Source organism: Fusarium subglutinans, assembly GCF_013396075.1.
Source record: "Fusarium subglutinans strain NRRL 66333 chromosome Unknown NRRL66333_c0000193, whole genome shotgun sequence".
Taxonomy (NCBI): domain Eukaryota; kingdom Fungi; phylum Ascomycota; class Sordariomycetes; order Hypocreales; family Nectriaceae; genus Fusarium; species Fusarium subglutinans.
Window position 1 is genome coordinate 25211 of NW_023502256.1, and position 24737 is coordinate 49947.

Consider the following 24737-nt stretch of genomic DNA (forward strand, 5'->3'; position numbering starts at 1 on the left):
GTGCACCATCGGCGAGTCGGTCTATAATGTCAACGTTTACCGCCCTTAATGGGGGCTCACCCAGGACTACAGATCCGCCTACTGTGACGATAGAGAAGCCAGCCATGGATGAGCGCGCACTTAGCACATCGACATCTCAGCCTCCACCTACACCAGAAGTTTCATCAAATCAAATTCCTAGCCAAAGTTCGGATCGACCACCCTTTCAATCACCCGGTTATCCTGATGTTGAAGGGTCTCACAAGCGAAAGCGGTCTGATTCTGTTGAAATTCGTCGTGAGCATGCAGTGCATGCTCACACACCGGAATCCGCACACCCTCACCACGAGTCGCGAGAGCCTTATGGAACCCCCTCAAGAGATTATCGTCCTTATGGCGACGAGCACCGGGACAAGGAGTCTTGGTATTCTCATCAGGCACGCGATGAGCGAAGTTACGATTCACAGCAAAATTCGGCTACCACTCCTCATGGTCAAACAGAGGAGCAGATTGGTGATGCGCTTCGCAGGGCTACCGGTCAGATGGACCATAATGACTACTCAAATGCCAGTCCAGAAGGTGATGACCATTCCATGATATATGGTAGCCAATACGGATCCGAGCAGAGGCGTGACGGGGTCTTGCAACACGATCCAAAAAAGAGAAAGAGGAACTTCAGTAACAGAACCAAGACGGGTTGCCTGACCTGTCGGAAGCGCAAGAAGAAGTGCGATGAGCAGAAGCCCGAGTGTAAGTCATTTATATATAAGTTATTTGATCCATAACTGACAGAAAGGTAGGCGGAAACTGCCTTCGCGGAAGTTTTGTATGTGCAGGTTATCCACCTCAACGCGGGCCAGGATGGCAGAAGCCGGACAACAAGGCTCCTGCAGTTCCCCTTGAGTCTAAGGACCCAACGTACATTCCCCCGGGGGCTTATGGGATGCCACAGCAAAGCCCTTATGGTAATCAACCCGTGAAGCGCGAATCCCTGCCACCTTATCGTGGCCAGGCTCTTCGCATAGACCCCCCACAAGGCCGCCCTTTGGTGACCGACGACGACCGGCCAACGGCATCAACATTGCCCAGCGCGTCTGTGGCAAGTCCCGAAAACAAACTCTCTGCTCTTCCTTATACTCCTGCAAACGTTTTCCCAACTCCAGTCAGCGCAAATCCTCAACCACCGCCACCCTTCGGAGAAAGGATGGCAAAGGAATACCAGCGTGTGCCTCCGCTGCACGATCTCAGCAGAACGGAACCGGAGTCTGCCCATTTAGGGAACCAGCTCCCACAGATTAATATACTTCACCCGACAAGAACCAACAGTCCTGCTCCTCCCCCGCCGGCACCGACATCAAATGCCCAAGTCGCTGCCCAGTTGGCTTTATCGCACTCACAGTTCCCTCAGAGACGAACTCAAAAAGAGGAGATGTTGTGTGGGCGACATTACTACCCTTTCGACAAGGAGCTTTGCTTGGAGCGTGAGCGTTGCGCTACGGCTTGCTGGAAGTTCAACAGCCTCACCACCCCCCCTACTAACGGTGTATCTCCCGAAGAGCGTGCTCGCCTGTTCCTCGAAATTCTGCAGCCTCGTGATCCCGTTCGAGTTTCTCCCACAGAAGCTTCCCCAGTCACCAATGTCGGCCGTGTAGGCAGGCATGTTGCTGTTGAGACGCCCTTCATTTGCGATTACGGGTACAACATCACCATTGGCCACCACGTTGTCATTGGACGCAACTGCACGATTAATGATGTATGCGAGGTCAAGATTGGCGACAACTGTGTTATTGGACCAAATGTCAGCATTTTCACGGCAGGGCTCCCTATTGACCCCAAGAAACGCCAGGGTGGTCAAGGACCTCAGGTGGGCAAACCTATCACCATCGAGCAGGACTGCTGGATTGGCGGAGGTGCCATCATTCTTCCAGGGAGGACCATCGGCAAGGGCAGCACTGTTGGTGCTGGATCAATTGTCACCAAGGTAAGCTTACAAAGACAGGTCGATAAGAAAAAAGGCGACAGCTAACTCATAGTAGGATGTTCCTCCTTTCACCATTGTAGCTGGAAACCCCGCGAGAGTCCTGCGTGGCATCGCTTCTTAATATTTATATTTGGCGTTGCCTGTCTTCTTTCCTTCCTTTTTCACCTTCAGACACGATACCCAGTGTATTCGCAGGTGTAAAGTTGATACTGTTGAAGGCCACCCGGCCATAAGGTTACAGCACAGTCAACGTTATACAGGTGGAGCGAATCGTTACAAAAGCCTCAGCATTGCATTTATGATCGATTTTTCTTTTCTCTCTCTGTCTTTTTTGACTACATTGGGAGGATTTGCTATTGGAGTGGGAGCCGATTGCGGTGGGAAAAGCAAATATTGAATGGAGGCGCCATGAGTTTTAATATGCGGAAATACGGGCCGCTATGGGGAGGTAGAAAACCTCATGTGACGGGACGGAGCGACGGACGTGTTGATGAATTGGGATGGTTGTGTTTGTATTTTTCTTTTTCCGGTTCGTGTTGCATGTGCTACGACTTATGAGAGATAAACAAGCCGGGCCGAGACCTGCAGGAAGATATCCATCCACGTTATTGAATGTAAGCCTTTTATAATTTTAAATGCCTCTTGCGGGTTATTTGATGTCCCTCGTGCTCCCAATCAGTGCACTAACTAACTAATGTGAGCTCTCATGATGTTGCAATGAATCCTTCGTTCAACAATGGCTGCCATATGCGACCTGTTCCTGGGCCATTCGCGATGACAACAGTTTCGCGTATTGGCCCAGCTCTTGTGCTTGGCTGGTTGCCATAGTAATTCATCGATGTTCGTTTCTGTATGCGACCGTATATGCAGCCTCAGGATTGACCAATGGAAAACTCATTGTTGTTAGTGAGCACTGGAGTCAAAGGGCGTAGGGTCGAGCTGGAACTAACCCATTCGAAGCCATCGTTGGGGCCGAAGAAACTGTTCAATGGGAAGAATTCTTCACAATTAGTAGGGTAGTCAAAATATGCCATCGTAAAGTCTTGGATATCACTGCTTGAAGTGGACTCTCTGTGGGAATTTGCTGTGTTCATCATACCCATAGTCTTCACTTTAGATGTTCCACTTGGTGTCGTTGTGTGATTTAGAATCGCTCTGATGACCTTTGCGCCGTGTCTTGCGTCTTTGGAGTGACTCGCTCGAGTTTCCCATGTCTGGCAGGTGTGTTCTAGTATCTGCGTGCGTTGTCTTCGGTTTTGTGGCCTACAGCTTGAATTAGTAGGCATGCTCAGAGATGGTAGGAGGAATATTATACGTACGTTATGTCGGTTGACTCGTGAAGGTCCAAACATAATATCATAGACGCGACAAGAAAATCGTGCAGAGTCAGGCTCGAGAGCAAGAAGCGGTCTTCATACATGCGGCCCCCTTCTTGAATCTCATGCTCAAACTCGAGATGAATCTCGATAATCCGAAGAGCGGCAGTTCGACAGAGTTCACGAGAGGCTCTGTACATTTCCTGGTTCTTCTCGGCAGTAAGGTAAGGCCGGTGGAGGATACAGATTGTCTTGAGATATGACACTTCTATGATTAATCTGTGCATGATGGTATATGCCGGAATATCAAATGGAGTGGTGGCGATGGGGCGAACGCGCAGACATTCAGGGACACTGTTGTGGTATACTTCCAACTCAGCTTGGAGAGCCACAGTTTCCTCGTAAGACGGAGACTCGACTCGAAGAACATGGCGGAGAACACGGCGTAGTAAACGGCAGAGATGAGACTTTGTCTGCCATGCTAACATAGGAGTGGGATATGTTGGGGGGCGAGACTCGGGTACTTCCGAATCCTCGTCAAAGTCATCATCTGATAAATTTCGAGGATGCCCGGCGTCGCAGACTTCTTGATACACCATAGGGGGCATACCGAGCTGGAAGGAGAAAAGTAGATCTGAAGTCTGTACAGTAAACCATGTTCGCCTTCTCATCTCAGCCTCAAAGGGTTTGATTTTTGGCGAGACTCTCGCCGCATCGAGGTGATAGCCTCTTCGCTGAGCAAGCCGAACGGCGAGTGAATAGAGGGACCATATGGTAGCCTCAGAGTCCTTTCTCTGGGCGTTGACCGTATGAGCATACAGTGTGAGTGCCTCGACGGAATATGGTCTAGCTTTGAGATACTCTCCCGTAATCAGACATTGAGCAGAGCGTTGTATGTAGAAATCTGGCCCTTGAAGCGGCGCGAGATGGGGTTGCTGGATTTTGCACACCATTGTACCTAGACTGAGAACTGAGAACATTATACTCAGCCATAAGAAGTTGGAATTGTGAGGGCAAGCCCAGAAAAGTTCATAACGCCGCCAAAAATGACGCTCATGAATGAAGGGTACTGCGAGGAACTTGGCCTGGAAGTATGATTTGGCAAGAATGTCGGCTTCTTGACGAGATGGGACGCTGTTGAGAATCTCGCTCATGGAGATTGGGGAGATTCCTCCCATTGCAATATCTGGCGCAGGGGGTAAAGTGTCAGGCTCGCCGTTATGATCGGGCTCGTCTTGCGTACTGAGAACACTCTGAATATCATGAATGCTCTTGAACACGGCCTCCCAAGATGTTTCTCCGTGGTATGTAGCGTCAGACCCCTCTTCAACTACCTGCGGAGAGGGCAAGTTCGTATCCTCCGCCACTGCAATGCTGGGATGGACGTTTGAAGCTTCTGAAGCCTTGGCCAGACGCATCACGATCTCTTCAAGTTGAGCCATTCTGAGTTGCATCTCTTCCTTGTCTGCGAATCCATTTGCATCTCCATATACACACAATCTTGGATCGCCACGCTTGTGGCAGGCACCGCAAGAGGGCTTCCCACGGTCACATTTCGACTTGCGTTTCTGACACGCCATACATGAGACAGGCTTCCGATTGCGCGTGACTTTGTGGTTGTCTGTTGCTCGGAAAACACCGGTGAGATGCTTCATGTTGGAGTCAGGCATGTTTGAAGATATGCCCAGCTAGTAAACCCTGATGTATCTTTCGCCAAGATAGGTAGAAACAGTTCCAATGATGAGTTTAGCCAAGAGTCCAGATAGTGATGTAAAGGAGCTTGATTGATGAGTTGAAGTTGACATGGGCTGAGGAAAACAATGCTTCCACAACAACGCTCGAGTGAGGCTCACCGAACGAGGCTGTCTTATAGTGGTTCTGGTCTTGTCTTGTCGCAATAGAATGTAGGTTGACTAGAGATTAGATTGGATGCTTGAATCGAGCGGGGATAGCATCCACTACAACAACTATTTCAATCCTTTACGCCACACAGAGCCCAGACCCAACTGTAGTGAGTGTTGTGATAGAAGATGCTATATGAGACAAAAAAGAGTGAGTAAAGCAAGAAAAGAAGACACCAAGTTGCGTTTTGGTAAATAAATACTCAAGCTACCAGACTCGAACACAGTAGAATGCGTGGCATATGAGATAATGTCGTAGCCTAACAAGCAAGATCTAAGTAGGTAAGTAGGTAGTGTCTAAAAATCTATGCCAAAACATATTATAATACAAATACGATTTTCCTATTTCCAAAGATTCAACCGTAAATATGCGACTTCCAAAAACAAATGCCCATTCACCTTTTAAACACCGAATCCTCCCTTGTCCACTCGTACAACCAAATGTCCCGAAATAGTATTGAAAGGTCACATAGTATGCCAAATAGTAATACATATTGTAATCGTCAATCCGCACCACCCCAACTTTGCTATGCTATCATGTTATCAAATCATTGAGAGTGTGTTTGCTCCAGCCTCTTCTTGTTCTCGTCAATAATCTTTTCCATCGTTTCAAGTGCCCGAGTCTGATCCTTCAGTCTCGAAAATGCCTTGAAGGTATATGCGTCAGGCTTGTACCCAGCCGCCTCAAGGTCCTGTAGCGTGCCCACCGTCTGTGACAGATTCTGCATTGACGCATAGCCCTTGACGAGGGTGTTCCAAGTTACGTCGTTGGGTTCCAGATTGTGCTCCCGCATGACCTGGAGCATTTGCTCCCCTAGCATTTTCTCTTTTCGCATCAAAAGACCATGCAAGAGGATAGTGAATGTGAATAGGCTTGGCGCTGGGTGAGTCTGTATGCCGTCAGGAGGCGACGTTACTCCAGTGCCCTCTTCCTTGGTCTTGGAAGTTAACGTGCCACGAAGCATGTCACCGAAAACCTGTAACGCGGGGCGTAGTAGAGACTTTTGCCCGAGCATGACCTGGATCAAAGTGTCATGGACCACGCTCCCTTGGTTTTCCACAAGCTCTCGACCCCAATTCTTTTCAGTCCCGTGCTCCTCTAGGCGGGATTTGAAGAAGCTGTAAAACGACATTAGGTCGTAAGGTCGGTAGAGGGTCTTGATGTATGCACGTAGCATGATGGCTAAAGTCTCTGCGTTGGGCTTCTGTCGGGGCGCCTCGCGCTCAAAGAACTCATTTACAACAGGAACTATGGTCGTCCTAAACCCCCACTCTCTTCTAGGGCCAGACCTGAATTTCTCAATGCCGTCCACATCTTCCTGGCTGAGAATCAGGGGCAGAGTGTCGGGCAGCAGCCATTGCAGAGGCTCCAGGTCGAATTTCTTGGCATAGATGCGAAGCATGGACCCAAAGATGGGAACGGTCCATGGCGATGGATACTGCTTCTCACGGCTCTCCATCTCTGCAAAGTAGAAGATAGAATGGAGTGTATTGTTTAGCACATCAACGTATGGTACTTTAGCCGCTCGCGCGACGTCGAGTGCGAGCTGTACGTTGGATGCTTTCAGGCTGGCCTTTGCGCCTCTGAAAACAGTGGTATAGCACCGTTGGTCCAGCTCCACACCGTTCTCTGCGAGCAGCAACGGAAGCCGAACTGCTTCTGCAATGTCCCCCTGTAAACAGAGGGATTCAATCAGAGACGTGAAGTTAATCAAGTTAGGTGAGAAGCCGCGCTCGAGAAAATACTCAAGGGCCCGCTGAGGCGGAAAGCTTTCATCAGGTGTGGACCATCCATTTTTCGCTTGCCTAGAAAGTAGCAAAGTCGTGACAACGCTCGCGAACCCAGCCGAGTTTAGATCGTGGCCCTTATCTGCGATCTCGCGGAGAAGTTCAAATGCCTTGGATTTGTGTGCACTGCTACCCGCAAGGTTCCTCGCAAAGTGCAAAAGTGTATTTCGATGTAATTTGATGCCTGACTTTTGCAAAATCTGGAGCATCTCAACCGCTTGCTCAAGGGGCAGTTTTTTCCCGAGACGTCCCAGGGTAGACTGACGGATTGGAACGTGGCCAGGGGGGAGATCCTCAATGAGCTTTGCGAAAAGCTCGAGTACCTCATCGGCCTTCGTAACACGATCTCGCATAATCTTGATGTTGTTCAATCTGAGATTCGAGATGCAGAAGTGGGCAACGTCGAGAATTGCATAACCTTGAGGTAGGGGATCCAACGTAGACTCAAGGACTTGGGCGGCCTTTCCTGGACATGAATGCAGAGTCGATAGCATTGCAGTGGGCCATATTTTCTTCCGAGATTCGATGTCCAATTCATCCCAGGCCTTTCTCATATCTGAAGTACTCTCCAGTTCGTACAAGAATTTCCCGTGGTCGAGCCATGACCATGATCTGGGCTTTGCAGGGATCTCAAGCAGTTCGATTCTTCGCTTCCAGATGTTGAACTGCTGTCTTATGGCAACCAACTCATCTCCAGAGTATTGGTGACGCAAATAACCCCATTGTTGATATATTTCCTGCCTCCTCTTCCTCTTCCTCTCTATGGCCCTGCGTTTCTCATCGGCAGTTCTTCGAGTAAATTCCGGGATTTCCCGACGCCTTTGTTGATCGGAGTGTTCGCTGCGCAAGCGTCCCTTTCTTAATGAGAGTCTATGTCTATGATTAGACGCCCTGCCCCTTTCCTGGAGCTGTTTGCGATCTTGTACTGAGGGGGGAGTGTATGTCTGCGTTTTGGGAGGGTTCGAGGTTGCATTACGAGGACGCAATTGCGATAATATTTGAGAACCGACTTCCGGGACGGGTATCTTCGTATCGAGATGGTAGGAACGAATCAATCTTGGACAAATTCTCGTAGTGTTGTATCGTAATGCGAGAAAAACAGCTCCTCGAGTCCATGCTTGGGGCCTTATAGGAAGCTCAAGCCTTGCACAGGCGCGGAGTATAAGGGCCGTTGGCATATCCTCCGAGTCGGCATCAACTTGAGGCCAATCGTCTGCATAGTGATCACTAGACGAGTAGCGAATTCGCCGTAGTCGCTGGTAAGAGCTGAATTTCGAGGTCGCTAATTGCTCTTAATTGCGAAATTTTTCAGATTTATGCCGAAGTCGCTCAATGCGCCTCTATAATTTTAGCTCTCTTCTGCGCTTAATGCAGGGATCCAATGTTTATTAGTGGAGGGGCTTATTCAATGGCAACCCATGCAGAACTCTTTCCAGTGAGTGGCCAGGGCGCTTGATTTGAGCCGCAGCGGCTCTGAGGGTGTAGAGCGATGGATAGACGCGCTTGAGAAATGTCCATCCCGCCAACCTCAACTCTCCGTAACATAAAGAATATTCCAGCTTCACTCCGGTTTCACACTCCCGTATACCGTTTCATGACCATCTAATACTATGTCTTCATCACACGCCAGCCTCAGCGCTGCCACAGACGACCGAAAAGCCAGACTCGCGAAGCTTAAGAACCTCAAGCGCAAGCAACCTGGAGATGAAATTGTTGCACCAGAATCGTCAAGAGCCCAATCCCCTCCCGTAGAGCCAGATGTCTCACGACTCCATGTCTCTGGCCGCAACTACGACCCTGAAACCAGAGGCCCCAAGCTTGGCTTTGAGCAGGATCCAACCCTCAACCTTGACAAGCCAACGCTCGAAGAACAAGCTGCCGAAGTGGAAGCAGAGATCAGGCAAAAGGCGGCAGAAGAAGCCCAAGACGACCAAGGTGTAGATTTATTCAAGCTACAGCCGAAGAAGCCAAACTGGGACTTGAAAAGGGAACTTGATAGGAAAATGGAGGTTCTCAACGTTCGAACCGACAACGCCATTGCGCGCTTAGTCCGCGATCGCATCATGGGCGCACAAAAGGCTGCCACAAAGAGAGACGCGGTCGTGGACGCTCAAGGCACTGGAGAAGCAACTGGCATGGATGGTGTGGCATTGGTAGAAGGCTTGAGGGTCAGGGAGAAGGAGGAGGAGGAGGAAGAGCGTCGCGAAAGGGAAGAAGATGCTGCGCTAGGTGTATGAAAAAGCAACATCTAGCCTTTAGACGTCGAGGTTCTGCCTCGCCGCCCTTTTAATTACATCTTAGGGGTCTGGCGCATTGTGCGATGACGGTTACACTATATCTACATTTATACCCAACAATTCATTATCTTCCACCATTCATAGCTTGCGTCATAGCTAATCGTTGACTGAAAGGACTCAAGCTTCGTTCTCGTGCTTGGTTCCCAGGACCCGAGCCTCCTTCTCCATGGTTTCTGTCATCAAACTCTCCACGAGGTGGCAGTCTCTCACCGTCATGCCTAGTCCTGTATCGACCTGGCCTCTCATCACGTTTGCCTCTCGGTGGGGGCGACCTTGGGCTCTCAGAACGTCGACGACGAAGGCTATGTGGACTCCGAGACTTCGATGAATATTCCCTGGGATGCCTCGCTGGCGCACTCTCCTTGACAGAAGGTAAAGAGTCCCGGGACCTGTACTGGTCGCGACGGTCAAAATTTCCAGGAGATGGACTGCGACCAGAATCGGAACGCCTGTGTCGAGCTTCCACACGAGGGCTTCGGCTACAATCCAGGCTAGGACTGTGGCTGCGACTGCGACTGCGACTATCATCTCGCCTGCCACGCTGTGAATCGTCTGAATAGGGGCTTCGACTTCGTGGCGGCTGGGCAGGGGATCTGGCCCTGTCTTTACCAGGTGATGGTGACCGCGAAGCGCCAGTGGAGATGGTAGAAACTGAATGAGAAGACACTGATCCATGACGTTTTACGGCTGACTCCATCAGCCCATCGTCTCTCTGTTCTCGCTCGCGCTCGCGGGCGCGCTGGGCTTCTAATTTAGCCAGCTCTTCATCCGCCACACCTTTCCTGTAAGGCTGTTAGTAAGTAAATAGACCTTTGCTACTTTTAACTAACTTTTGCTCAAGAGGGTTCAATGTCTCATTTGTGAGCTTGGGCACCAGTTTGGGATTTCGGAATTGCTGAGATCGCGATGGACGCGACACGTAGGGACGCTCTTGAGCAGTGGCTTTACACTCATATGAGTAGTGGCGTTCTGGGATGGTCAGCATGATTGCAGAATCACATCGAGGTCAAAACATATCTCTCTTCAAGCATTTCTGGCACTGGACGCTAGAAGGTGTCGACCGGGATGGGCCACCACGGCCTCTGTAGGTGAACATCTGGAAATCGGAATGATCTCTGTGTAGCGAAGAAATTCTCAAACTACTAATCGTGTACAAATGTGTCAAAAATATGGCGCCTTCGTAGGTATTACGAACGGCAATAGAACTGATGCAATTATTGAGTCGCGATTGCTTGGACGACTCTTGGTGGTATCTTTGAGTCACGTGACACATGTTCCTACACTGAAGTGGGAGGCGTGATCAAAGCTTGAGTAAGAATAGCAGTGCTGACTTGGATACCACGTACCTAGGCTTACGGATAGGGATAGATCACTCTTGGAAGATTCGTAGTTCACCAGAGAGATCAGGTAAGGTAAAAGTTTCAAATTTCTACTATGTAACTTAGGCGCTCTAAAGATCAATGAAAGGGTACCTTAGGTATTGATGTCCATTACTTGTCTGTCACATTGAATGCCGTCCACAGGTTCCCGCCCGGAATTTCTGGAACAACCTCCACTATTAAAAAGCGGCACTGACCTGTGACTGGTCCACCCCCTTTCATGTCAGGCGGGACACATACGATCTTTAGTGATTCTTCCAGCGTCTCCCAGCGTATCCTCTCGCTGTGCCTGCCATGCCGCTCGCTCCACAGTGAAGTGGCAGCCCAGGGCAGGCGGCCAGACTGACAATTGAGACCCGTCCTTGTGACAACCTCCTCCCACGGCTCCCTCTCCAAAACTTCAACTGACCAACTACATCCAATCCAGCACACCAGCATCACATCACATCGCATTGCTCGACTTTGCTGCCTTGTGCGCCTTGGGCCGCCTTTCTCAAGAATTGGCTGTCGTCAATTTTCAGTCGTCTTTCACTTTCCCGCCCTCACGCCTTCTTCGGAACCTGGGCGTTGTAAGGGTATTGCTTGACTTTCCTATTGACCTCCATCCCCCGATTTCTGGTCCTGTCTCATTGAAAAGAAAGAGGCCGCACTGCAGTATCACAGGTTGGGCAGCCAAGAAGGCGTACGACGACCATCACCTCTTCCTCCGAACAGAATCAGTTGGGGAACAATGCATCTTACTTTACGACGATGAGCACCAAGACTTTGTTTTCTTTCTGCCGGTCCGCTTCCATTGAATTCGCTTCCTGATTTTCCTGATACTGTCCTTTCTGTTCCTGTCATCACCGCTGCAGTCTCAGCCGCAGCCTCATCTCGTACCTGGTCAACCATTGCTCACAGTCTTCTGTTTCATATTCTTATCAACATTTCTACCACCTGCACTACTGGATCGGCTCGTAACCTTGACCACAGCCCATCATGGCTACTGCCCAAATGTCTTCTGATCTTCACAAACCCTCGTTTGCCAAGGTAAATACCACACCGTGCTTGGCTCCTCTTTCAGTGGTCCTTATCTGTCAAAGGAGCCATTCTTTTTCCTTGCCCGGTACTAATTCATACTCCTTAACAGGTCGCCGCCTCCGTCTCCAAGGACTCCGCACCTCCAGCGATTCGAAGGATCGCCACACCATCTAAAGAAGGAACCATGAGCTCGACGACGATACCATCCACATCCACCGCGCCCGTAATAGCAAACGGCCGATCTGGCAAGGCACCAGTCTCAACGTTGCCCTCGCCGCAACGGGAATTAAATCTCAATCTGGCCGACCACAGAAGCGGTGAAGACAAGCTTGAGATATCTTTAAAGGACTTGAGCCTCAGGGAAAAAGCCCCTAATCTTGTTGTGAACGGTAGTGGACCTTTGGCTCCTGAGAGGCCTGCAGTCGTCGTCGGTAGAGACAGCGGATCCGACGATTCTCAGCGAGCTGATTCGAGTTCCGAACTCGGAACTAAGCCTCCTAGTCTGGATGGAAAGAGCATCACTTCAGGCACAACATTTGCACTCGATGAGAAGGAATCGCTAAGACCTGATGATAGCGCCAGTGTCAAGGCCGCTGCAGAAGATGACGATGCTTTCTCTGTACGCGGTTCATTAGTTGCTGGATCTCGCATGGGCTCAGAGGTTGCCGCACGAGCTCGAATGCTTCACCTTGGCGATATTCCGGAGCGAAGGATACCACAACCATTTCCAGGCACCGCGGCTCAAGGAGTCCTGACTCCCCAGAGCTCATCATCTGAACAACCCCCCGGTGCACCCATGGGCACTCCTGGCTCCTCAGATGCCCTTGGTGTTATCTATCGACAGGCACCGGATGATAAACTTCTAGAAGCCATGGCATCGCCCAAGGACAGACTCTTTCTACTGCGGCTGGAGAAACAGGTCATTGATTTTGTGCAGGATTCCAAGTACGTCCATGACCACAAATTCTTTCATTTTGTACTAATGATCTTTTTTTCTTAGAGAACCCTACATGGACCTTCCACCATCCAACTCGTTCTGCAGAATGCTAACACATAAGCTGGCGGATTACTACCATATGACACATTCATTTGAGCCTCACGTGGGGTCTGTACGAATATTCAGGACTCCATTTTGTCGGGTTCCCACCTCATTGGCACTCATCAACCCCAGTCCCAGTGTGCCAAATAGCAGCACCCCGCCTCCTATTGTTCTACCCAAGAAGATCATGCGACGCGGCCAAGATGGTGAAGGTGGCCCAAGTGCTAGCCCCTCTAAGCCAACTTCCGAGACCGGCAGTGATGCCAAAGATAAGCCATCGGCGAACCAGAAGTACGTACAATTCCATGATGTGTTAACAGTCACTCGAGCTCACCAGCTTTAGACTTACTAGGGAAGAGCGAGAAGAGCAGTATAAACTAGTACGTGAGCGCATTTTCGGTAGCTCGGAAGACAGTGTCACAGGTAGGTAACGAAACAATGTCAGCAAGGACCACTTTTTGACAGAAATAATAGAAGAGGGCGACAACGGCGTTTCAAGAGCCAGTTCAGTGTCAGCTAAGGACAAGTCCAATGTCGGAAAACGAGGTAAAACTGGCAAACAACGACGTGATGATTCGGACAGCTTCGATTCACGACATCAGTACACACCCTATTGGGGACCTCAGCAACAGACTTGGATATCCCAACCGCAGTATATGCCGCCGCCCAATACTCAATACGGCGCCCAAGCACCACCAGGACCAGCATACCCAGGTCAAGTCGCACCTGTCTACACACATCAGGGTCCCGGATACCCTACGATGCCAGCTATGCCATCAAACCAGGCATATCCTCAGTACTCAGCCCCTCCGGTAAGTTCCATGTGAAAATAACATGAGCAGAATAGCGACTGATCTATCTCACTAGTATGCTCCTCAAGCCGCCCAACAGCGCTATCCTTCTGGTGGGAGCCCTATGACTAACTATGGTGCACCTGTTCCTCCGGTTGGCCCGCAGCAACCTGCTTGGCAACCAGGCCTTGCTCCTCCTACTCAATTCCAGGCGAGGGGGGGAACCCCCACCGGTCCTCAAGGGCATATGGGAATTCCTTATGCATATGGACAGCTCCCAGCAAATATCAACCCCCATGATCCTAAGAGCCAGCATCCAATTCCCGGTAGTTATAATCGCAACCACGCCTTCAACCCGAAGACACAATCGTTTGTGCCTGGTGGTGGGGGTGGCATGGCTCCTGTCCAGCCTCCACAGCCGCCATTCACTGCTCCCGGATCGCATCATGGCAGTCCTCAAGTCGGATCACCTCATCTAGCCTATCCTGGCGGTTATCAACAGCCAATGTCTCAGCCTTATGGGGGCGGATACGGTATGGTAAGGCAGGGGTCTAGCAACTCGATGCCTGCGTATTCTTCTCCCCGCGTTGCTCATATCCAACACGCACCGCCGCCGCCGCCTGTGATGCCGCAGAACCCCCCGCACATGGCTCCCCAGCCTCTCCCCCCTCATTATAATATCCCCCATCGACCTAACATCCCACAAGTACCTAGCCAGCCCTTCTCGCATTTGCCAACATATGGCAACCCCGCCACTCTACCCCAGAAACCAGCTACTGGAATTTAAGCATTGTCATTGTAAAAGAAAAAGGGGGGGGGAGCATGACATGGTGTTCACAAATTGGGAGAACCACAAGGCGTACACGGTATATTCAGCATCTTGGCGTTATCGGTGGACAGGATGGACGGCATGAATTTGTAGGCCAAGGGCCAATTTACTAGACGAGTTCAATACCACTTTGATATAATTCTTCTTGGCGATGAAGATCAAACCAGGGCCTGGGGGAGAAGAAGATAGTTTTATATGACGATTGAATTCGATTCTATGGCCAGGAATGCCAGAATTTTCATGCCTACCACAACGCCATGATTTTATTGAAACAATTGACCCATGCTTCATCTCACATCCATGCATGCCAGGGGGAGATATCCTAGACTTTCCTTGTCTTCGGGACATCGCCTTGCTCTAACCTGGACTCCGGTATCTAGTTCCCATTTCTGCTTTTCACGAAATCTCTTTACTCAGCAGGCTCACGAGGTTCCCTTGGCTCTCGGGGTTCACGCTGCTGGCCGCCACCTCGACCGCCACCGCGGCCCCCTCGTTTGCCTCCCTGTCGGCCACCTTTGTCCTCCGATTTGCCCTCGCCCTCCTTCTCGTTGCTGGTCAGGTTGGCAACAGCCAACCGCTGGGACAGGTCGATCTGAGTGCGGATAGTGTTGGCCAGGTAGCTGACCATGAGAACGTCTTGAATGTGGTTGTTGAAATCATGCTCGATCTGCGAAGGATCGACCTTGGGGGCGAGAGACAGAGCGTTGAGAAGGTATTGGCCGACAGTGTTGTTGGGTTCCTCGTCCTCATCCAGAACTCCGTTAATCCACTCACTCGCTCTATCGAGAAGGCTGATGGTCTGCTCGATTGATCGACCTAGACCCTCAATGTCAGAGACGAGGGGTGCTGTTCGGGACTCAGCGTCCTTTGCGCTGGCGATAGCCTCGAGAGCACTTCGGTCGGCATCGCCGTAGAGAATCTTGTGGGGGACCTGAATAAAAAGGCAACTGTCGGCAGCACGCTCAGCGTTCACAGCAACGGGAGCGCTGATATAGCATCGAGATTGTATGTCCTCGCCAGGCTCGGTAGAAATGGTCATGTGAATGGCGGGGTGGGGGAATGTGCCGGTGTCAGGGCTACCGAAGAAGTTCTGGATGAGGGCGCTGAAGCTGTTGAGCTCATGAGAGGTGGTGTACCAGCCGAGGAGGGACTCGCCCCTGTTGGCCTTCAGGGTCAAGGCGAGCATGTTCTTCTGGTATTCGACATCGACCTCGACCTGGTCCTCCTCCTCAGTATGGGGGATAGCGAAGCACGAGCGAACCTCGACCTCAGTGCCATCTTCAGATCGGGTGCCGACGAGGGCGCCAATAACTCTGGTAGATTGCGTATCTCGGATGTCTCGTCGAACGGCGTGATCAAGGATAGAGAGGACGGCCTGTTGAGCAGAGAACAGATCATGTTAGCCAAGGTGTTTTTTTTTTTTTTTTGATCTCAGGATAGAACACAAAGAGTCGAGCGGAGAGGGGTCATCGCAATCGTACCTGAGGCTGGATGTTGACAGTGAGCGGGGCAAGGTTAGTCTGGATGCCCACGGTATTGGGCGCCAGAGGCCTCGCCAGGTGAATAAAGCTCTCGGAAGCAGCAGCGGCCATAGTGGGCAACTTTGAAGCTGAAGCTATTGGGAGAGGAGTGTAGATGTCTGCGGAGAAATGGGTGAGCCGGGCCGGGTCGTCTTTGGTCACTCTCGCGAACCTGTCCTATAACAAATTTCGCCGATTTTGAAGAATTGCAGGTTTGGCGGGACGCCGCTGGGGTTGTGCGCGCTAAGATATGCGATAAGACTGTCCGTGGCGCTTGCGCTGGAGAGCCCCACCAAGCCGTGGCTTGAGAATGCAAGGCTGAAGGTAGCCTCATAACTTTTTTTTACAATTTTTGTTTGATGTCGACAGGCTCTTTGGCGCAACTAAACCGAACTCTTCACATTCTATAACGTTTCAACAAATTCAAACCTCCTGGCAAAAAGGACAATGCCGCCGCGCGGAAGAGGTGGAAACTTTAGAGGCCGTGGTGGTCGTGGCAGAGGAAGAGGTGGCCGAGGAGGTAAAGCGACAAGCCGATTTGGACCTAATCGAAGATTCGATGGAACTCGACTTGCAGACAATGATGAGTATGGGTATACATATGGTCGATGACTGGGAAATTTACTGACAGACGGTAGGTCGGAAAGCTCGGGGTCAGAGTCAGAATCTGCGCCTGAAGATACAGACATGGAGGACATTGAATCAGAGGACGACGACGATGAACATACAACATCGTCAAAGCCATACATGGCCCTTCTTCAGAGTTTCAATAACGAGAGCAGTGCACCAGATGCGAAACGACGAAAATTGAACCACAAGAATTCTACTCAATCTCAACCTGAAGAAGACCCCTCTGGGGAAGAATCACACGCAGATGGCCAAGATGAAGACACTGAAAAAGATATCGATCGCGCGGAGGACGAGGCCGAAGAAGAAGTCGAGGAGAAATTGGATGATGAAGAAGATTCGGAAGACGAAGAAAACCCAACAGATCCCTTCGACGTACATTTTGCGCGCCCCAATGACGATACTATCTCACAGAGAGTCAAGTCCGTACAAAAGAACGATTGGGCAACGAAACGAGCATTACTACAAAATATGAGAGCAACTATTTTGCACCCAGGGTCCGATACAGGGTCTGAAATACCAAAACCTATTGCTGGCTTGGAAGGCCTACAACTCAAGCAGAAGCTTAGAGAGACTTCCTCTCGCAAGATTGGAGACTTCGATGCCCTCCAGCGCAACTTGGGCCCTTTGCTCTTCGATTATAACGATGTACTGTTTTGCGATCGCACAGTACGGAACTCAGACTCATTACGAGAATTGGCATGTCTACATGCTCTCAACCATGTCTTCAAGTGAGTCGATCATTTTTACATTTCATATAAGCCCTCGTTGCTAATCAAGGAAGAACACGAGACCGTGTTATCAAGAATAACTATAAATTGGCCAAGGAGGGCCAAGACGCCGATCTAGAATTACGAGATCAAGGCTTCACCCGTCCCAAGGTGCTCTTCCTCTTGCCAACACGTAACTCAGCTCTTCGGATGGTGAACATGATCCGTGATATCTGTGAGCCAGATCAGCAAGAGAACCGCAAGCGATTTGACGATGGCTATGTTGACAAAGAGGCTAAGTTTGGCGCCGATAGACCGGCTGACTTCAAGGATCTTTTTGAGGGAAGCGATGATGACATGTTCCGTCTGGGCATGAAGTTCACTCGCAAGACAATCAAATACTTTGCGCAATTCTACAACTCAGACATACTCTTCGCCAGTCCTCTCGGCCTTCGTATGGCTATCGGCTCTGAGGAAGATAAGAAGCTTGACTTTGACTTCCTGAGCTCTATTGAGATGGTCATTGTTGATCAAGCGGATGCACTTCTCATGCAAAATTGGGAGCACGTCGAATTCATCTTTGAACACATGAACCTCCAGCCCAAGGATGCACACGGTTGTGATTTTAGCCGTGTCAGAAACTGGTATTTGGAAGACTGGGCAAAGTATTTCAGACAGACTATCATCCTGTCTGCTTTCAACACCCCCGAGCTGTCCGAGCTTCTCCGATTACACTGTCACAACTGGGCTGGAAAAGTCCGGCTGCAGCCCGAGTACCCGGGCATGTTGTCGCAACTCGGTATCAAGGCGAAGCAAACCTTCTCAAGATTTCAATCTAGCTCGGTCGATAAGGATCCTGATGCGCGATTCGAGTATTTCACTTCTGCCATTGTCCCCTCACTTGCCAAGCGGGCAAAGGATGCTACTGGAACACTCATTTTTATCCCCTCCTATCTGGACTTTGTCCGAGTGAGAAACTACTTTGCAACGTCAAGTGCGGTCGAGAATGTCACTTTTGGGGCCATCTCCGAATATGCAGATGTACCAGAAGCCTCGCGGGCGCGGTCACATTTCCTCAGCGGCCGCCATCGCGTTCTGCTCTACACTGAGCGAGCGCATCATTTCCGACGGTATCAGTTCCGCGGTGTGCAGCGAGTCATATTCTACGGATTGCCTGACAACCCCATCTTCTACACTGAAATTGCGGGTGGGTATCTTAGCAAGAGTGAGCAGGACCTCAGACTTGAACCTGGTCAGGGGACTGTCAAGGTTGTGTTTTCAAAATACGATGTGATGAAGTTGGAACGGATCGTGGGTTCCAAGAGAGTTGGTAAGATGATTCAGGATCGCGGCGATACCTTTGAGTTCATTTAAATACATCTTGTATCAGGGAGCATGTTTGCATGTTGGAAAAGTTATTAGAGCTAGGACAGCGTATCAAGTCCGCCTTTTCGAACCACCGTGGTTAGGCAACAAGACAATCGTGTCATGATGTGATAATTTATACAGATTTTGTACAGAGCCTGGCCCCTTTCGTAATATAGATATACATGTCGCTTCTATGGCGAGTTCTTCTGTTGCGCCGCCTTTCTCACTGATTCCGGTACGATGCCAGCGGCCATTTCCTTTGCCTGCTCAGCATTCTTGTCTGCCGCTTTCTCGGCCTCGACTTCGGCCAAGCTACTCTCATCTCGTGATGGTCCAGTCTTCTCACCGGTCTTCAAAACCATAAACCTCCGTACCATCTCCTCAAACGGCACTTCGCCGCGGAACTGTGTGACTTTCTTAATGTTGGTTCTGGTGACAGGAGTATGCTCTTGCCCTAGCATTCGGTCCCGGGCAACTGTCTTGGCAGTCATCATGAAGCGGGAGTCCTTTGGGCCGTCAACGAATTCGAGAATGGCACTCTCGCCCTGATCATATGTGTTCTTGGACTCGGTGCGCACGACGCGAGTATAGCCTCCCTCTCGGGTCAAATATCGGTTTCGCAGCTCGCCTAGTAGTTTAGGTAGGGTTGTGGTGGGTGTCTAGCGAAGAACCTTGGGTTTAGCATGGCTTTTCTGAATAAGCCATTGTGGTATACATACATATAGGATACCCTGTGCTGATCTCCGAGCGGGCTCGTTGTCCCTCTTCGCCAGTGTGATGAGCTTCTCTGCCATGCGCTGGGCTTCCTTTGCCTTGGCGTAAGTCGTGTGGATATGTTCGAATTGGACGAGTTGAGTAACAAGACCGCGCAGCAGGGCCACACGGGCTGCTGAATTGCGACTCAGATGTCGGTACTTGACAGTACCACCAGCCATTGTGACGGATGGTTATAGTGGCAACTGACTGGGGAACTGTATCAAGTCAATTGAAGGGCAGTGCTCGAATCATTAAGGGTGTGTTCGATGGTTCTTCGCTTTGCACGTGGGCAGTTCTAAATCCGTCCAAGATACGGACGGTATCTTGGTGGTCAGTTTTTGGTGGAGGGAAATTTTTGGCTGGGCCTTTTTCGGAGCCGGCTTGTCTTGTCCGCCGACAGAACCTTTGCACTACGTCAACCCACCACCAACAGAACATCTTCAACAGCTCTCCAAAGGGGAAATCGCACGCGTCACGAGGGCAATTGGGCTCGCGCACGCTATGAAACGCTGTATCTAAGCTTCATTCGACCCTCACTCTCGGATTGGTCGTCTCTGATACACCACGAACCCGGCAAATTACCGCATTTCGGCCAACCGGGCAAAGCTCTCCATCATGGGCTTCACCACTGGTTTTGTACGCAACTCGATGAGCCACGCTGAAATAATCTTGTATAATATTACATGCTAACTTCGACTATTAGACCGGCGGCGTCACTCTCACCCTCTCCCTCGCCTACCTCTCTGTGCTTGCTCACCAGCGCACCCGCGAGCAACAAGGCTCTGCCCTCCGCGCACAAGCTCTCGCTATTCAAGGGTTGATCGACCCTCTTCCACCACTACCTCCGCCCACACGTTCTGAAGTCGCCGCTGCTCAGAGGGCTCAAACCGTTGAGATTGCCAAGGATCGATGGAACACCGAAGTTGAAAACGCCGTGCGATGGGTGCAGCACACTGACTGGGTTCAAGTGCGCGAAGGCCTCGAAGATACTGCGTCACGGCTATGGGCCCGAGCCTTTGGTGTTAGCCCCTCGGAAGCTGTCGGCGAGGCTGGAAGAAAGGTTACAGAGACTGAGCAACAGGCCAAGCCCATCGTAAAGCAGGGGGCTGCTATGCTTGGTGATGCTAGTGGAAAGGTAGCGGCAGCTGCCAAAAGCGCTTTCCAGAAGGCCAAGGCCGAGAGCAAGGATTTCGCCAGTGTTGTTCTGGATCACAGCAAGGATAAGGAGAATGTCGACATTGCTCAAGAGGACGGTACTCTCTCAGCACTGACTCCCGTGGAGAGGGCGCTTCAGCAACGATTCAGCAAACCTGAGGATAAGGTGAACAAGACAGTGGAAGAGGCGCTGAATGACAGATACAAGCCCATGGACGTGAGGGATAACACCCAATTGAGAGGAGTCTAAGGGAAAGTCGTTGAACAAAAGGTGGGCTGATTGACGATGAGTGGGTGAACGGTGTGAATATTTGTTGTACATTGCTATCTGTACCACCATTTCTTAGAGTCACTCGAATAGAAACCAGGCTTGGAAATGTTTGGTATGATAAACCGAGTTGTTGTATCAAGTGAGTAATGTGATAAAAGCTACTGATCACCTCTCAACGTGAACTGTCTATATACAGGTCCCTGATTTGCAAACAACTTCGTTTTCTATGCGATAAATTGCGGCCTTACCTTCAGATAGGCCCATAGTCATATACCAACACTGGATTTCTGAATGAAGGATCAATGGCTGGTGATGACTCCAAAGGAGGGGCAAGCAACTGCAAAACCCATCACAGTAACCGCCAGCATAGCAACAGTCATGCCAAGGGCCACCACAGCAGAAGTCATCTTAATGAGAGCAGTAGGCTGGAGACGGGCACCAGGGCTGCTGAAGACCTATACGGCATGGAGTCGGGGGCTACGAAAAAGAAGAACCGTCACCATCATCGTCCCAGGCCTAATCCGAGACTCCCAACTGACTTCCTTGCCCTTCTGTGCTGGGATTCTTGGCTCCCGTGGCCGATTGATTCCAAGAAAACCCATATCGACAAGACATCGCGCAAGCACAGGAGGTCTAGGAAGAGAACCTCTCACTCAGACACCTCACATCGTGTGCAATCTTGGGTTCAGGAGGTGTCTTCTCAAGTGACGCCCTCCGTGCCCCCGATACCGCCAACTGTGCCATCTTCAGCACCATCAGCTCCCCTTTCACATCCAGGTTCGCGATCCTCCGGGCCTCAGCAAGGAGCCGAGGCTGGAGAGGCTGCTTCGAATAAGGGTAAGAATATGATCAGAGGTGCACTCGCGTCATGTAATGCTAACTTTAGTGAAAAGGGCGGACCAAAGATAACAGTTCACACAGCTGATCAGTATATGTAATGGGACAGCAGCGAGAATTTTGCTTGACGAAGATCCGAGACACAAGCAGATGGTTGGGTCTTGGAGACATAGACGAACAGAATAGTAACGCCTGGACAGTGAAGAAGAGCATCGGAGACTTATGGGAACAAGAAAACGCAATCGATATTGACATTTGGCATCAATGAGAATGTCGGCGGATCGACGGCCACCTTCTCTATCTGAAACAGAAAGTGAATTTGCATGCACAGGTGTAAGCAGGTAATGGTCCTGGCAGTAGAGGATAACGGCTTGCAGGTCAAATGGTGGTATGTATCCAACTACCTATGGGCCTTGCGCTTGATATGAAGAAATGGGACCTCATAGTGTCTTCTGATGCCCAGCATCATAACGACCTTACAGCTGATCTTTTTGATGGCAGGAGATATGCCGGACAATGCTGATCTGGGTAAAAGGTGTCATTCATGGCTTTGCTGGTTGATGCCTGAAGTAAGCGGCCGCAACAAACCTACCTACTTTGCAACATAAGGTATATATATTTTAGTCAAGGTATTCTCAGATGTCTGTTTCTCTTTGTGCTTCATCCATTACTCACCAACAACATGCTTTTCGGCACACAGAGAACCGGCCTTGACGTGCTGTTGAATCGTCCACGCCCCAACAAATGGCAACAATTCTGGTCTAAGCCATATACCTTTCTTGCACATTTCTTATACTCTCTTCGTTACATTACCCACGAGCCTCCCACAAATCCCATCTCTGTTGTGTGCATATCAGACACGCACAATTCTCAACCTTGTCTACCCTTTGGAGATGTACTCATTCACGCCGGAGATCTTACACAGTCAGGGTCGTCAGGAGAGCTAAAGGCCACTATTGATTGGCTCAACTCTCAACCACACACACACAAGATCATCGTGGCAGGAAACCACGACATACTGCTCGATCAAGGCTGTGATAGTCGGGAAGAGTCAGCAGCTGAAAGAGAATGTCTAGTTTGGGGAGATTGTATCTATCTTCAGAATGAGACTACAACTATCACCTGCAGCAATGGCCGAAACCTAAAGATATATGGAAGTCCCCGATCGCCTCGCCACGGAAATTGGGCGTTTCAGTATCCACGGAGCCAAGATGTTTGGTCAGATACTGCTCCGAAAGATACTGACATTCTCGTCACTCACGGCCCTCCTTTCGCTCATCTCGATCTAAATCTCGGATGCCATTGTCTTCTCAGAGAGTTATGGCGCATCCGTCCTTTGCTGCATGTTTTCGGGCATGTACACGAAGGACATGGACAGGAAACTGTGGTGTTTGATAGATTGCAGAAGACATACGAGAAAGCCTTATGTGATAGCACCTTCTGGAGTCTAATGAAGGTATTCAAGGAGTTTTTAAGGTCGCTCCTAATGAGACAGAAGCCGGCGATGACGACCTGTCAACTTGTAAACTCAGCAATGGTCGGTGGACTTAGGGATGATGAGAAGAGAAAACCAATCAGAATCATTATTTAATTAACTTATCGAAGTGACTAAGAGAGCACTTGGGTATATTAGGTTCAGCTCTAAACAAAGGCCACATGCGGCTCAGCAGCAATTATGTTCATAGCCAGAAGCTCAGTGCTTCGGAATCTGTCCTCTGGCTATTCACAGGAAGAGGCCGGGTTAGTAATTGGCTCATCCAGACGACGTACAGCCTTGGCCCGGGGTGGTTGAACTTCAAGAACTACTTTACGGGCACACAGTTCCGCCTCGGCTTCTGCACTGGCGATAATTGCAGAGCAACACCAGGGTAAGCCTCTGTTGATGAGTCGGTTAAAGGTCACTGCGAGGTAGTGTGTGAGAACAGCAATGATCGCATAGCAGGCTGGATCTGGAATAGCCTTCACAGACCATGTCGATTGGTTGAAGAAGTACTCTCACTCAGAGCGAAGACCGACGGTATACCCAACGAGCAGATACTCATACGTTCGGTACAGGGATGCGGTAGGATCCTTCCCCTTGGTAAGAGCTGGTTTCCCCTGGCGCTCATTTCGTGAATCAAGCAACCAAGTGAGTTTCGGAGCATCGTGTATCTGGCCAGAAGAGGAGAGGCAGTTGAAGATAACCCGGGCTGCTGGAAAACAACACATGGTGGATACTTGTATGGAACAGTCAGATTCTTTCTTGTTTGTGTTAAGTATCCCGTTATGAGCCTCAGCAGCCGTTATCTAACCAAGTTGAAGGTTGAAAACATCCCAGATTTAATCGCCTAGGCTTAATATGCTCAGTTTTTGCCCACATGGAATGCCAAGATGGATGAAGTTCTTCAGCCATTAACTATTCATGTAAAGCTCTCAGGATTAAGGCTGCCGCCGCCTGAAGCTTCGCAAACTGAGAAGGTAACTATGATGATATTGACCCAATGAAGCTTTGCCTCCTGAGGGGTAATGAATGTTTGAATTATACTGGATCTCGGAGATGCCTGATATAGATTTCGAGACTGACTTGTAAACTTAAAAAATATACCATCAGCCGCAATAAAGCATAGAGAATATCAAGAAGCATTGTTCATCATGAGACGACAATCAATCTATGGTTCCACGATCCGAGGAAATGCCAAACATCAGATCACGCGATAAGAGACTCGCGCTGGGGGAGGAAAGAAAACTCAGAACCTTGACCCTAAATGACAAAAGATATTTAGGTAAATCTAGCCTAAGTTTAGGGACTCTTTACTAAGTTTATTTTAGCACCCACTTTCTTATGTCTTGAGTTTTCTTGCTCCCTGAGGGGCTATGGCATGTCTTTGCGGTGACATCTCCGGAAAACCCCCCACTTGTTCCGGCCTGCCGGCAACGGCCTGAAAGATAGAGCGTCAAGGGCGGGTCGGGGCACGGAATTGGAAAAGTCGGGGCCGTTATTGGCTTGCGGGGTTGGGGGCTCGGCTGGCAGTCTTCCATGGCCTCTTAAATGAGTCAACGGATCTTTGGAAGACTTTGGACGAGTTCCGGTGCAGATATATCAGAATTCCATCAAGCTTGAGACTAGAATCTGGCGGCAACTGATCGAACTGTCTCACCCGGTCAGGACGGCCCCTCCGAATCTACCCTTGTAA

The 24737-nt window shown here is 50.1% G+C and overlaps 10 protein-coding genes across 10 annotated transcripts; 5 read left to right on the top strand and 5 right to left on the bottom strand.

Annotated features, from left to right (window-relative positions):
• Window positions 1-26: 26 nt before the first annotated feature.
• FSUBG_10838 (acetyltransferase (nodulation nodL)) lies at window positions 27-2081 on the top strand (the record flags this gene model as incomplete). Its single annotated transcript, XM_036675457.1, has 3 exons — window positions 27-729; window positions 780-1960; window positions 2016-2081. 3 exons carry the CDS (start codon window positions 27-29, stop codon window positions 2079-2081), a joined length of 1950 nt encoding a protein of 649 aa, XP_036533665.1.
• A 751-nt stretch (window positions 2082-2832) lies between these two features.
• Window positions 2833-4946, bottom strand: FSUBG_10839 (uncharacterized protein; the record flags this gene model as incomplete). Its single annotated transcript, XM_036675458.1, has 2 exons — window positions 2833-3223; window positions 3280-4946. The coding sequence occupies 2 exons, from the start codon at window positions 4944-4946 to the stop codon at window positions 2833-2835; spliced, it is 2058 nt and encodes a 685-aa protein (XP_036533666.1).
• Window positions 4947-5725: 779 nt separating this feature from the next.
• Window positions 5726-8143, bottom strand: FSUBG_10840 (uncharacterized protein; the record flags this gene model as incomplete). The annotated part of the gene is made up of 1 exon (XM_036675460.1): window positions 5726-8143. The coding sequence occupies one exon, from the start codon at window positions 8141-8143 to the stop codon at window positions 5726-5728; it is 2418 nt and encodes an 805-aa protein (XP_036533667.1).
• A 432-nt stretch (window positions 8144-8575) lies between these two features.
• FSUBG_10841 (cwf18 pre-mrna splicing factor) lies at window positions 8576-9202 on the top strand (the record flags this gene model as incomplete). Its single annotated transcript, XM_036675461.1, has 1 exon — window positions 8576-9202. The coding sequence occupies one exon, from the start codon at window positions 8576-8578 to the stop codon at window positions 9200-9202; it is 627 nt and encodes a 208-aa protein (XP_036533668.1).
• A 177-nt stretch (window positions 9203-9379) lies between these two features.
• Window positions 9380-10247, bottom strand: FSUBG_10842 (uncharacterized protein; the record flags this gene model as incomplete). The annotated part of the gene is made up of 3 exons (XM_036675462.1): window positions 9380-9564; window positions 9620-10044; window positions 10093-10247. The coding sequence occupies 3 exons, from the start codon at window positions 10245-10247 to the stop codon at window positions 9380-9382; spliced, it is 765 nt and encodes a 254-aa protein (XP_036533669.1).
• Window positions 10248-11619: 1372 nt separating this feature from the next.
• FSUBG_10843 (R3H domain protein) lies at window positions 11620-14278 on the top strand (the record flags this gene model as incomplete). The annotated part of the gene is made up of 6 exons (XM_036675463.1): window positions 11620-11670; window positions 11771-12606; window positions 12833-12991; window positions 13044-13123; window positions 13175-13512; window positions 13568-14278. The coding sequence occupies 6 exons, from the start codon at window positions 11620-11622 to the stop codon at window positions 14276-14278; spliced, it is 2175 nt and encodes a 724-aa protein (XP_036533670.1).
• A 451-nt stretch (window positions 14279-14729) lies between these two features.
• Window positions 14730-15912, bottom strand: FSUBG_10844 (eukaryotic translation initiation factor 3 subunit F; the record flags this gene model as incomplete). The annotated part of the gene is made up of 2 exons (XM_036675464.1): window positions 14730-15695; window positions 15802-15912. The coding sequence occupies 2 exons, from the start codon at window positions 15910-15912 to the stop codon at window positions 14730-14732; spliced, it is 1077 nt and encodes a 358-aa protein (XP_036533671.1).
• A 375-nt stretch (window positions 15913-16287) lies between these two features.
• On the top strand, window positions 16288-18551 carry FSUBG_10845 (u3 small nucleolar RNA-associated 25; the record flags this gene model as incomplete). Its single annotated transcript, XM_036675465.1, has 3 exons — window positions 16288-16427; window positions 16479-17170; window positions 17230-18551. 3 exons carry the CDS (start codon window positions 16288-16290, stop codon window positions 18549-18551), a joined length of 2154 nt encoding a protein of 717 aa, XP_036533672.1.
• A 185-nt stretch (window positions 18552-18736) lies between these two features.
• FSUBG_10846 (mitochondrial ribosomal 8) lies at window positions 18737-19480 on the bottom strand (the record flags this gene model as incomplete). The annotated part of the gene is made up of 2 exons (XM_036675466.1): window positions 18737-19204; window positions 19265-19480. The coding sequence occupies 2 exons, from the start codon at window positions 19478-19480 to the stop codon at window positions 18737-18739; spliced, it is 684 nt and encodes a 227-aa protein (XP_036533673.1).
• A 436-nt stretch (window positions 19481-19916) lies between these two features.
• On the top strand, window positions 19917-20706 carry FSUBG_10847 (uncharacterized protein; the record flags this gene model as incomplete). The annotated part of the gene is made up of 2 exons (XM_036675467.1): window positions 19917-19937; window positions 20005-20706. 2 exons carry the CDS (start codon window positions 19917-19919, stop codon window positions 20704-20706), a joined length of 723 nt encoding a protein of 240 aa, XP_036533674.1.
• Window positions 20707-24737: the final 4031 nt, after the last annotated feature.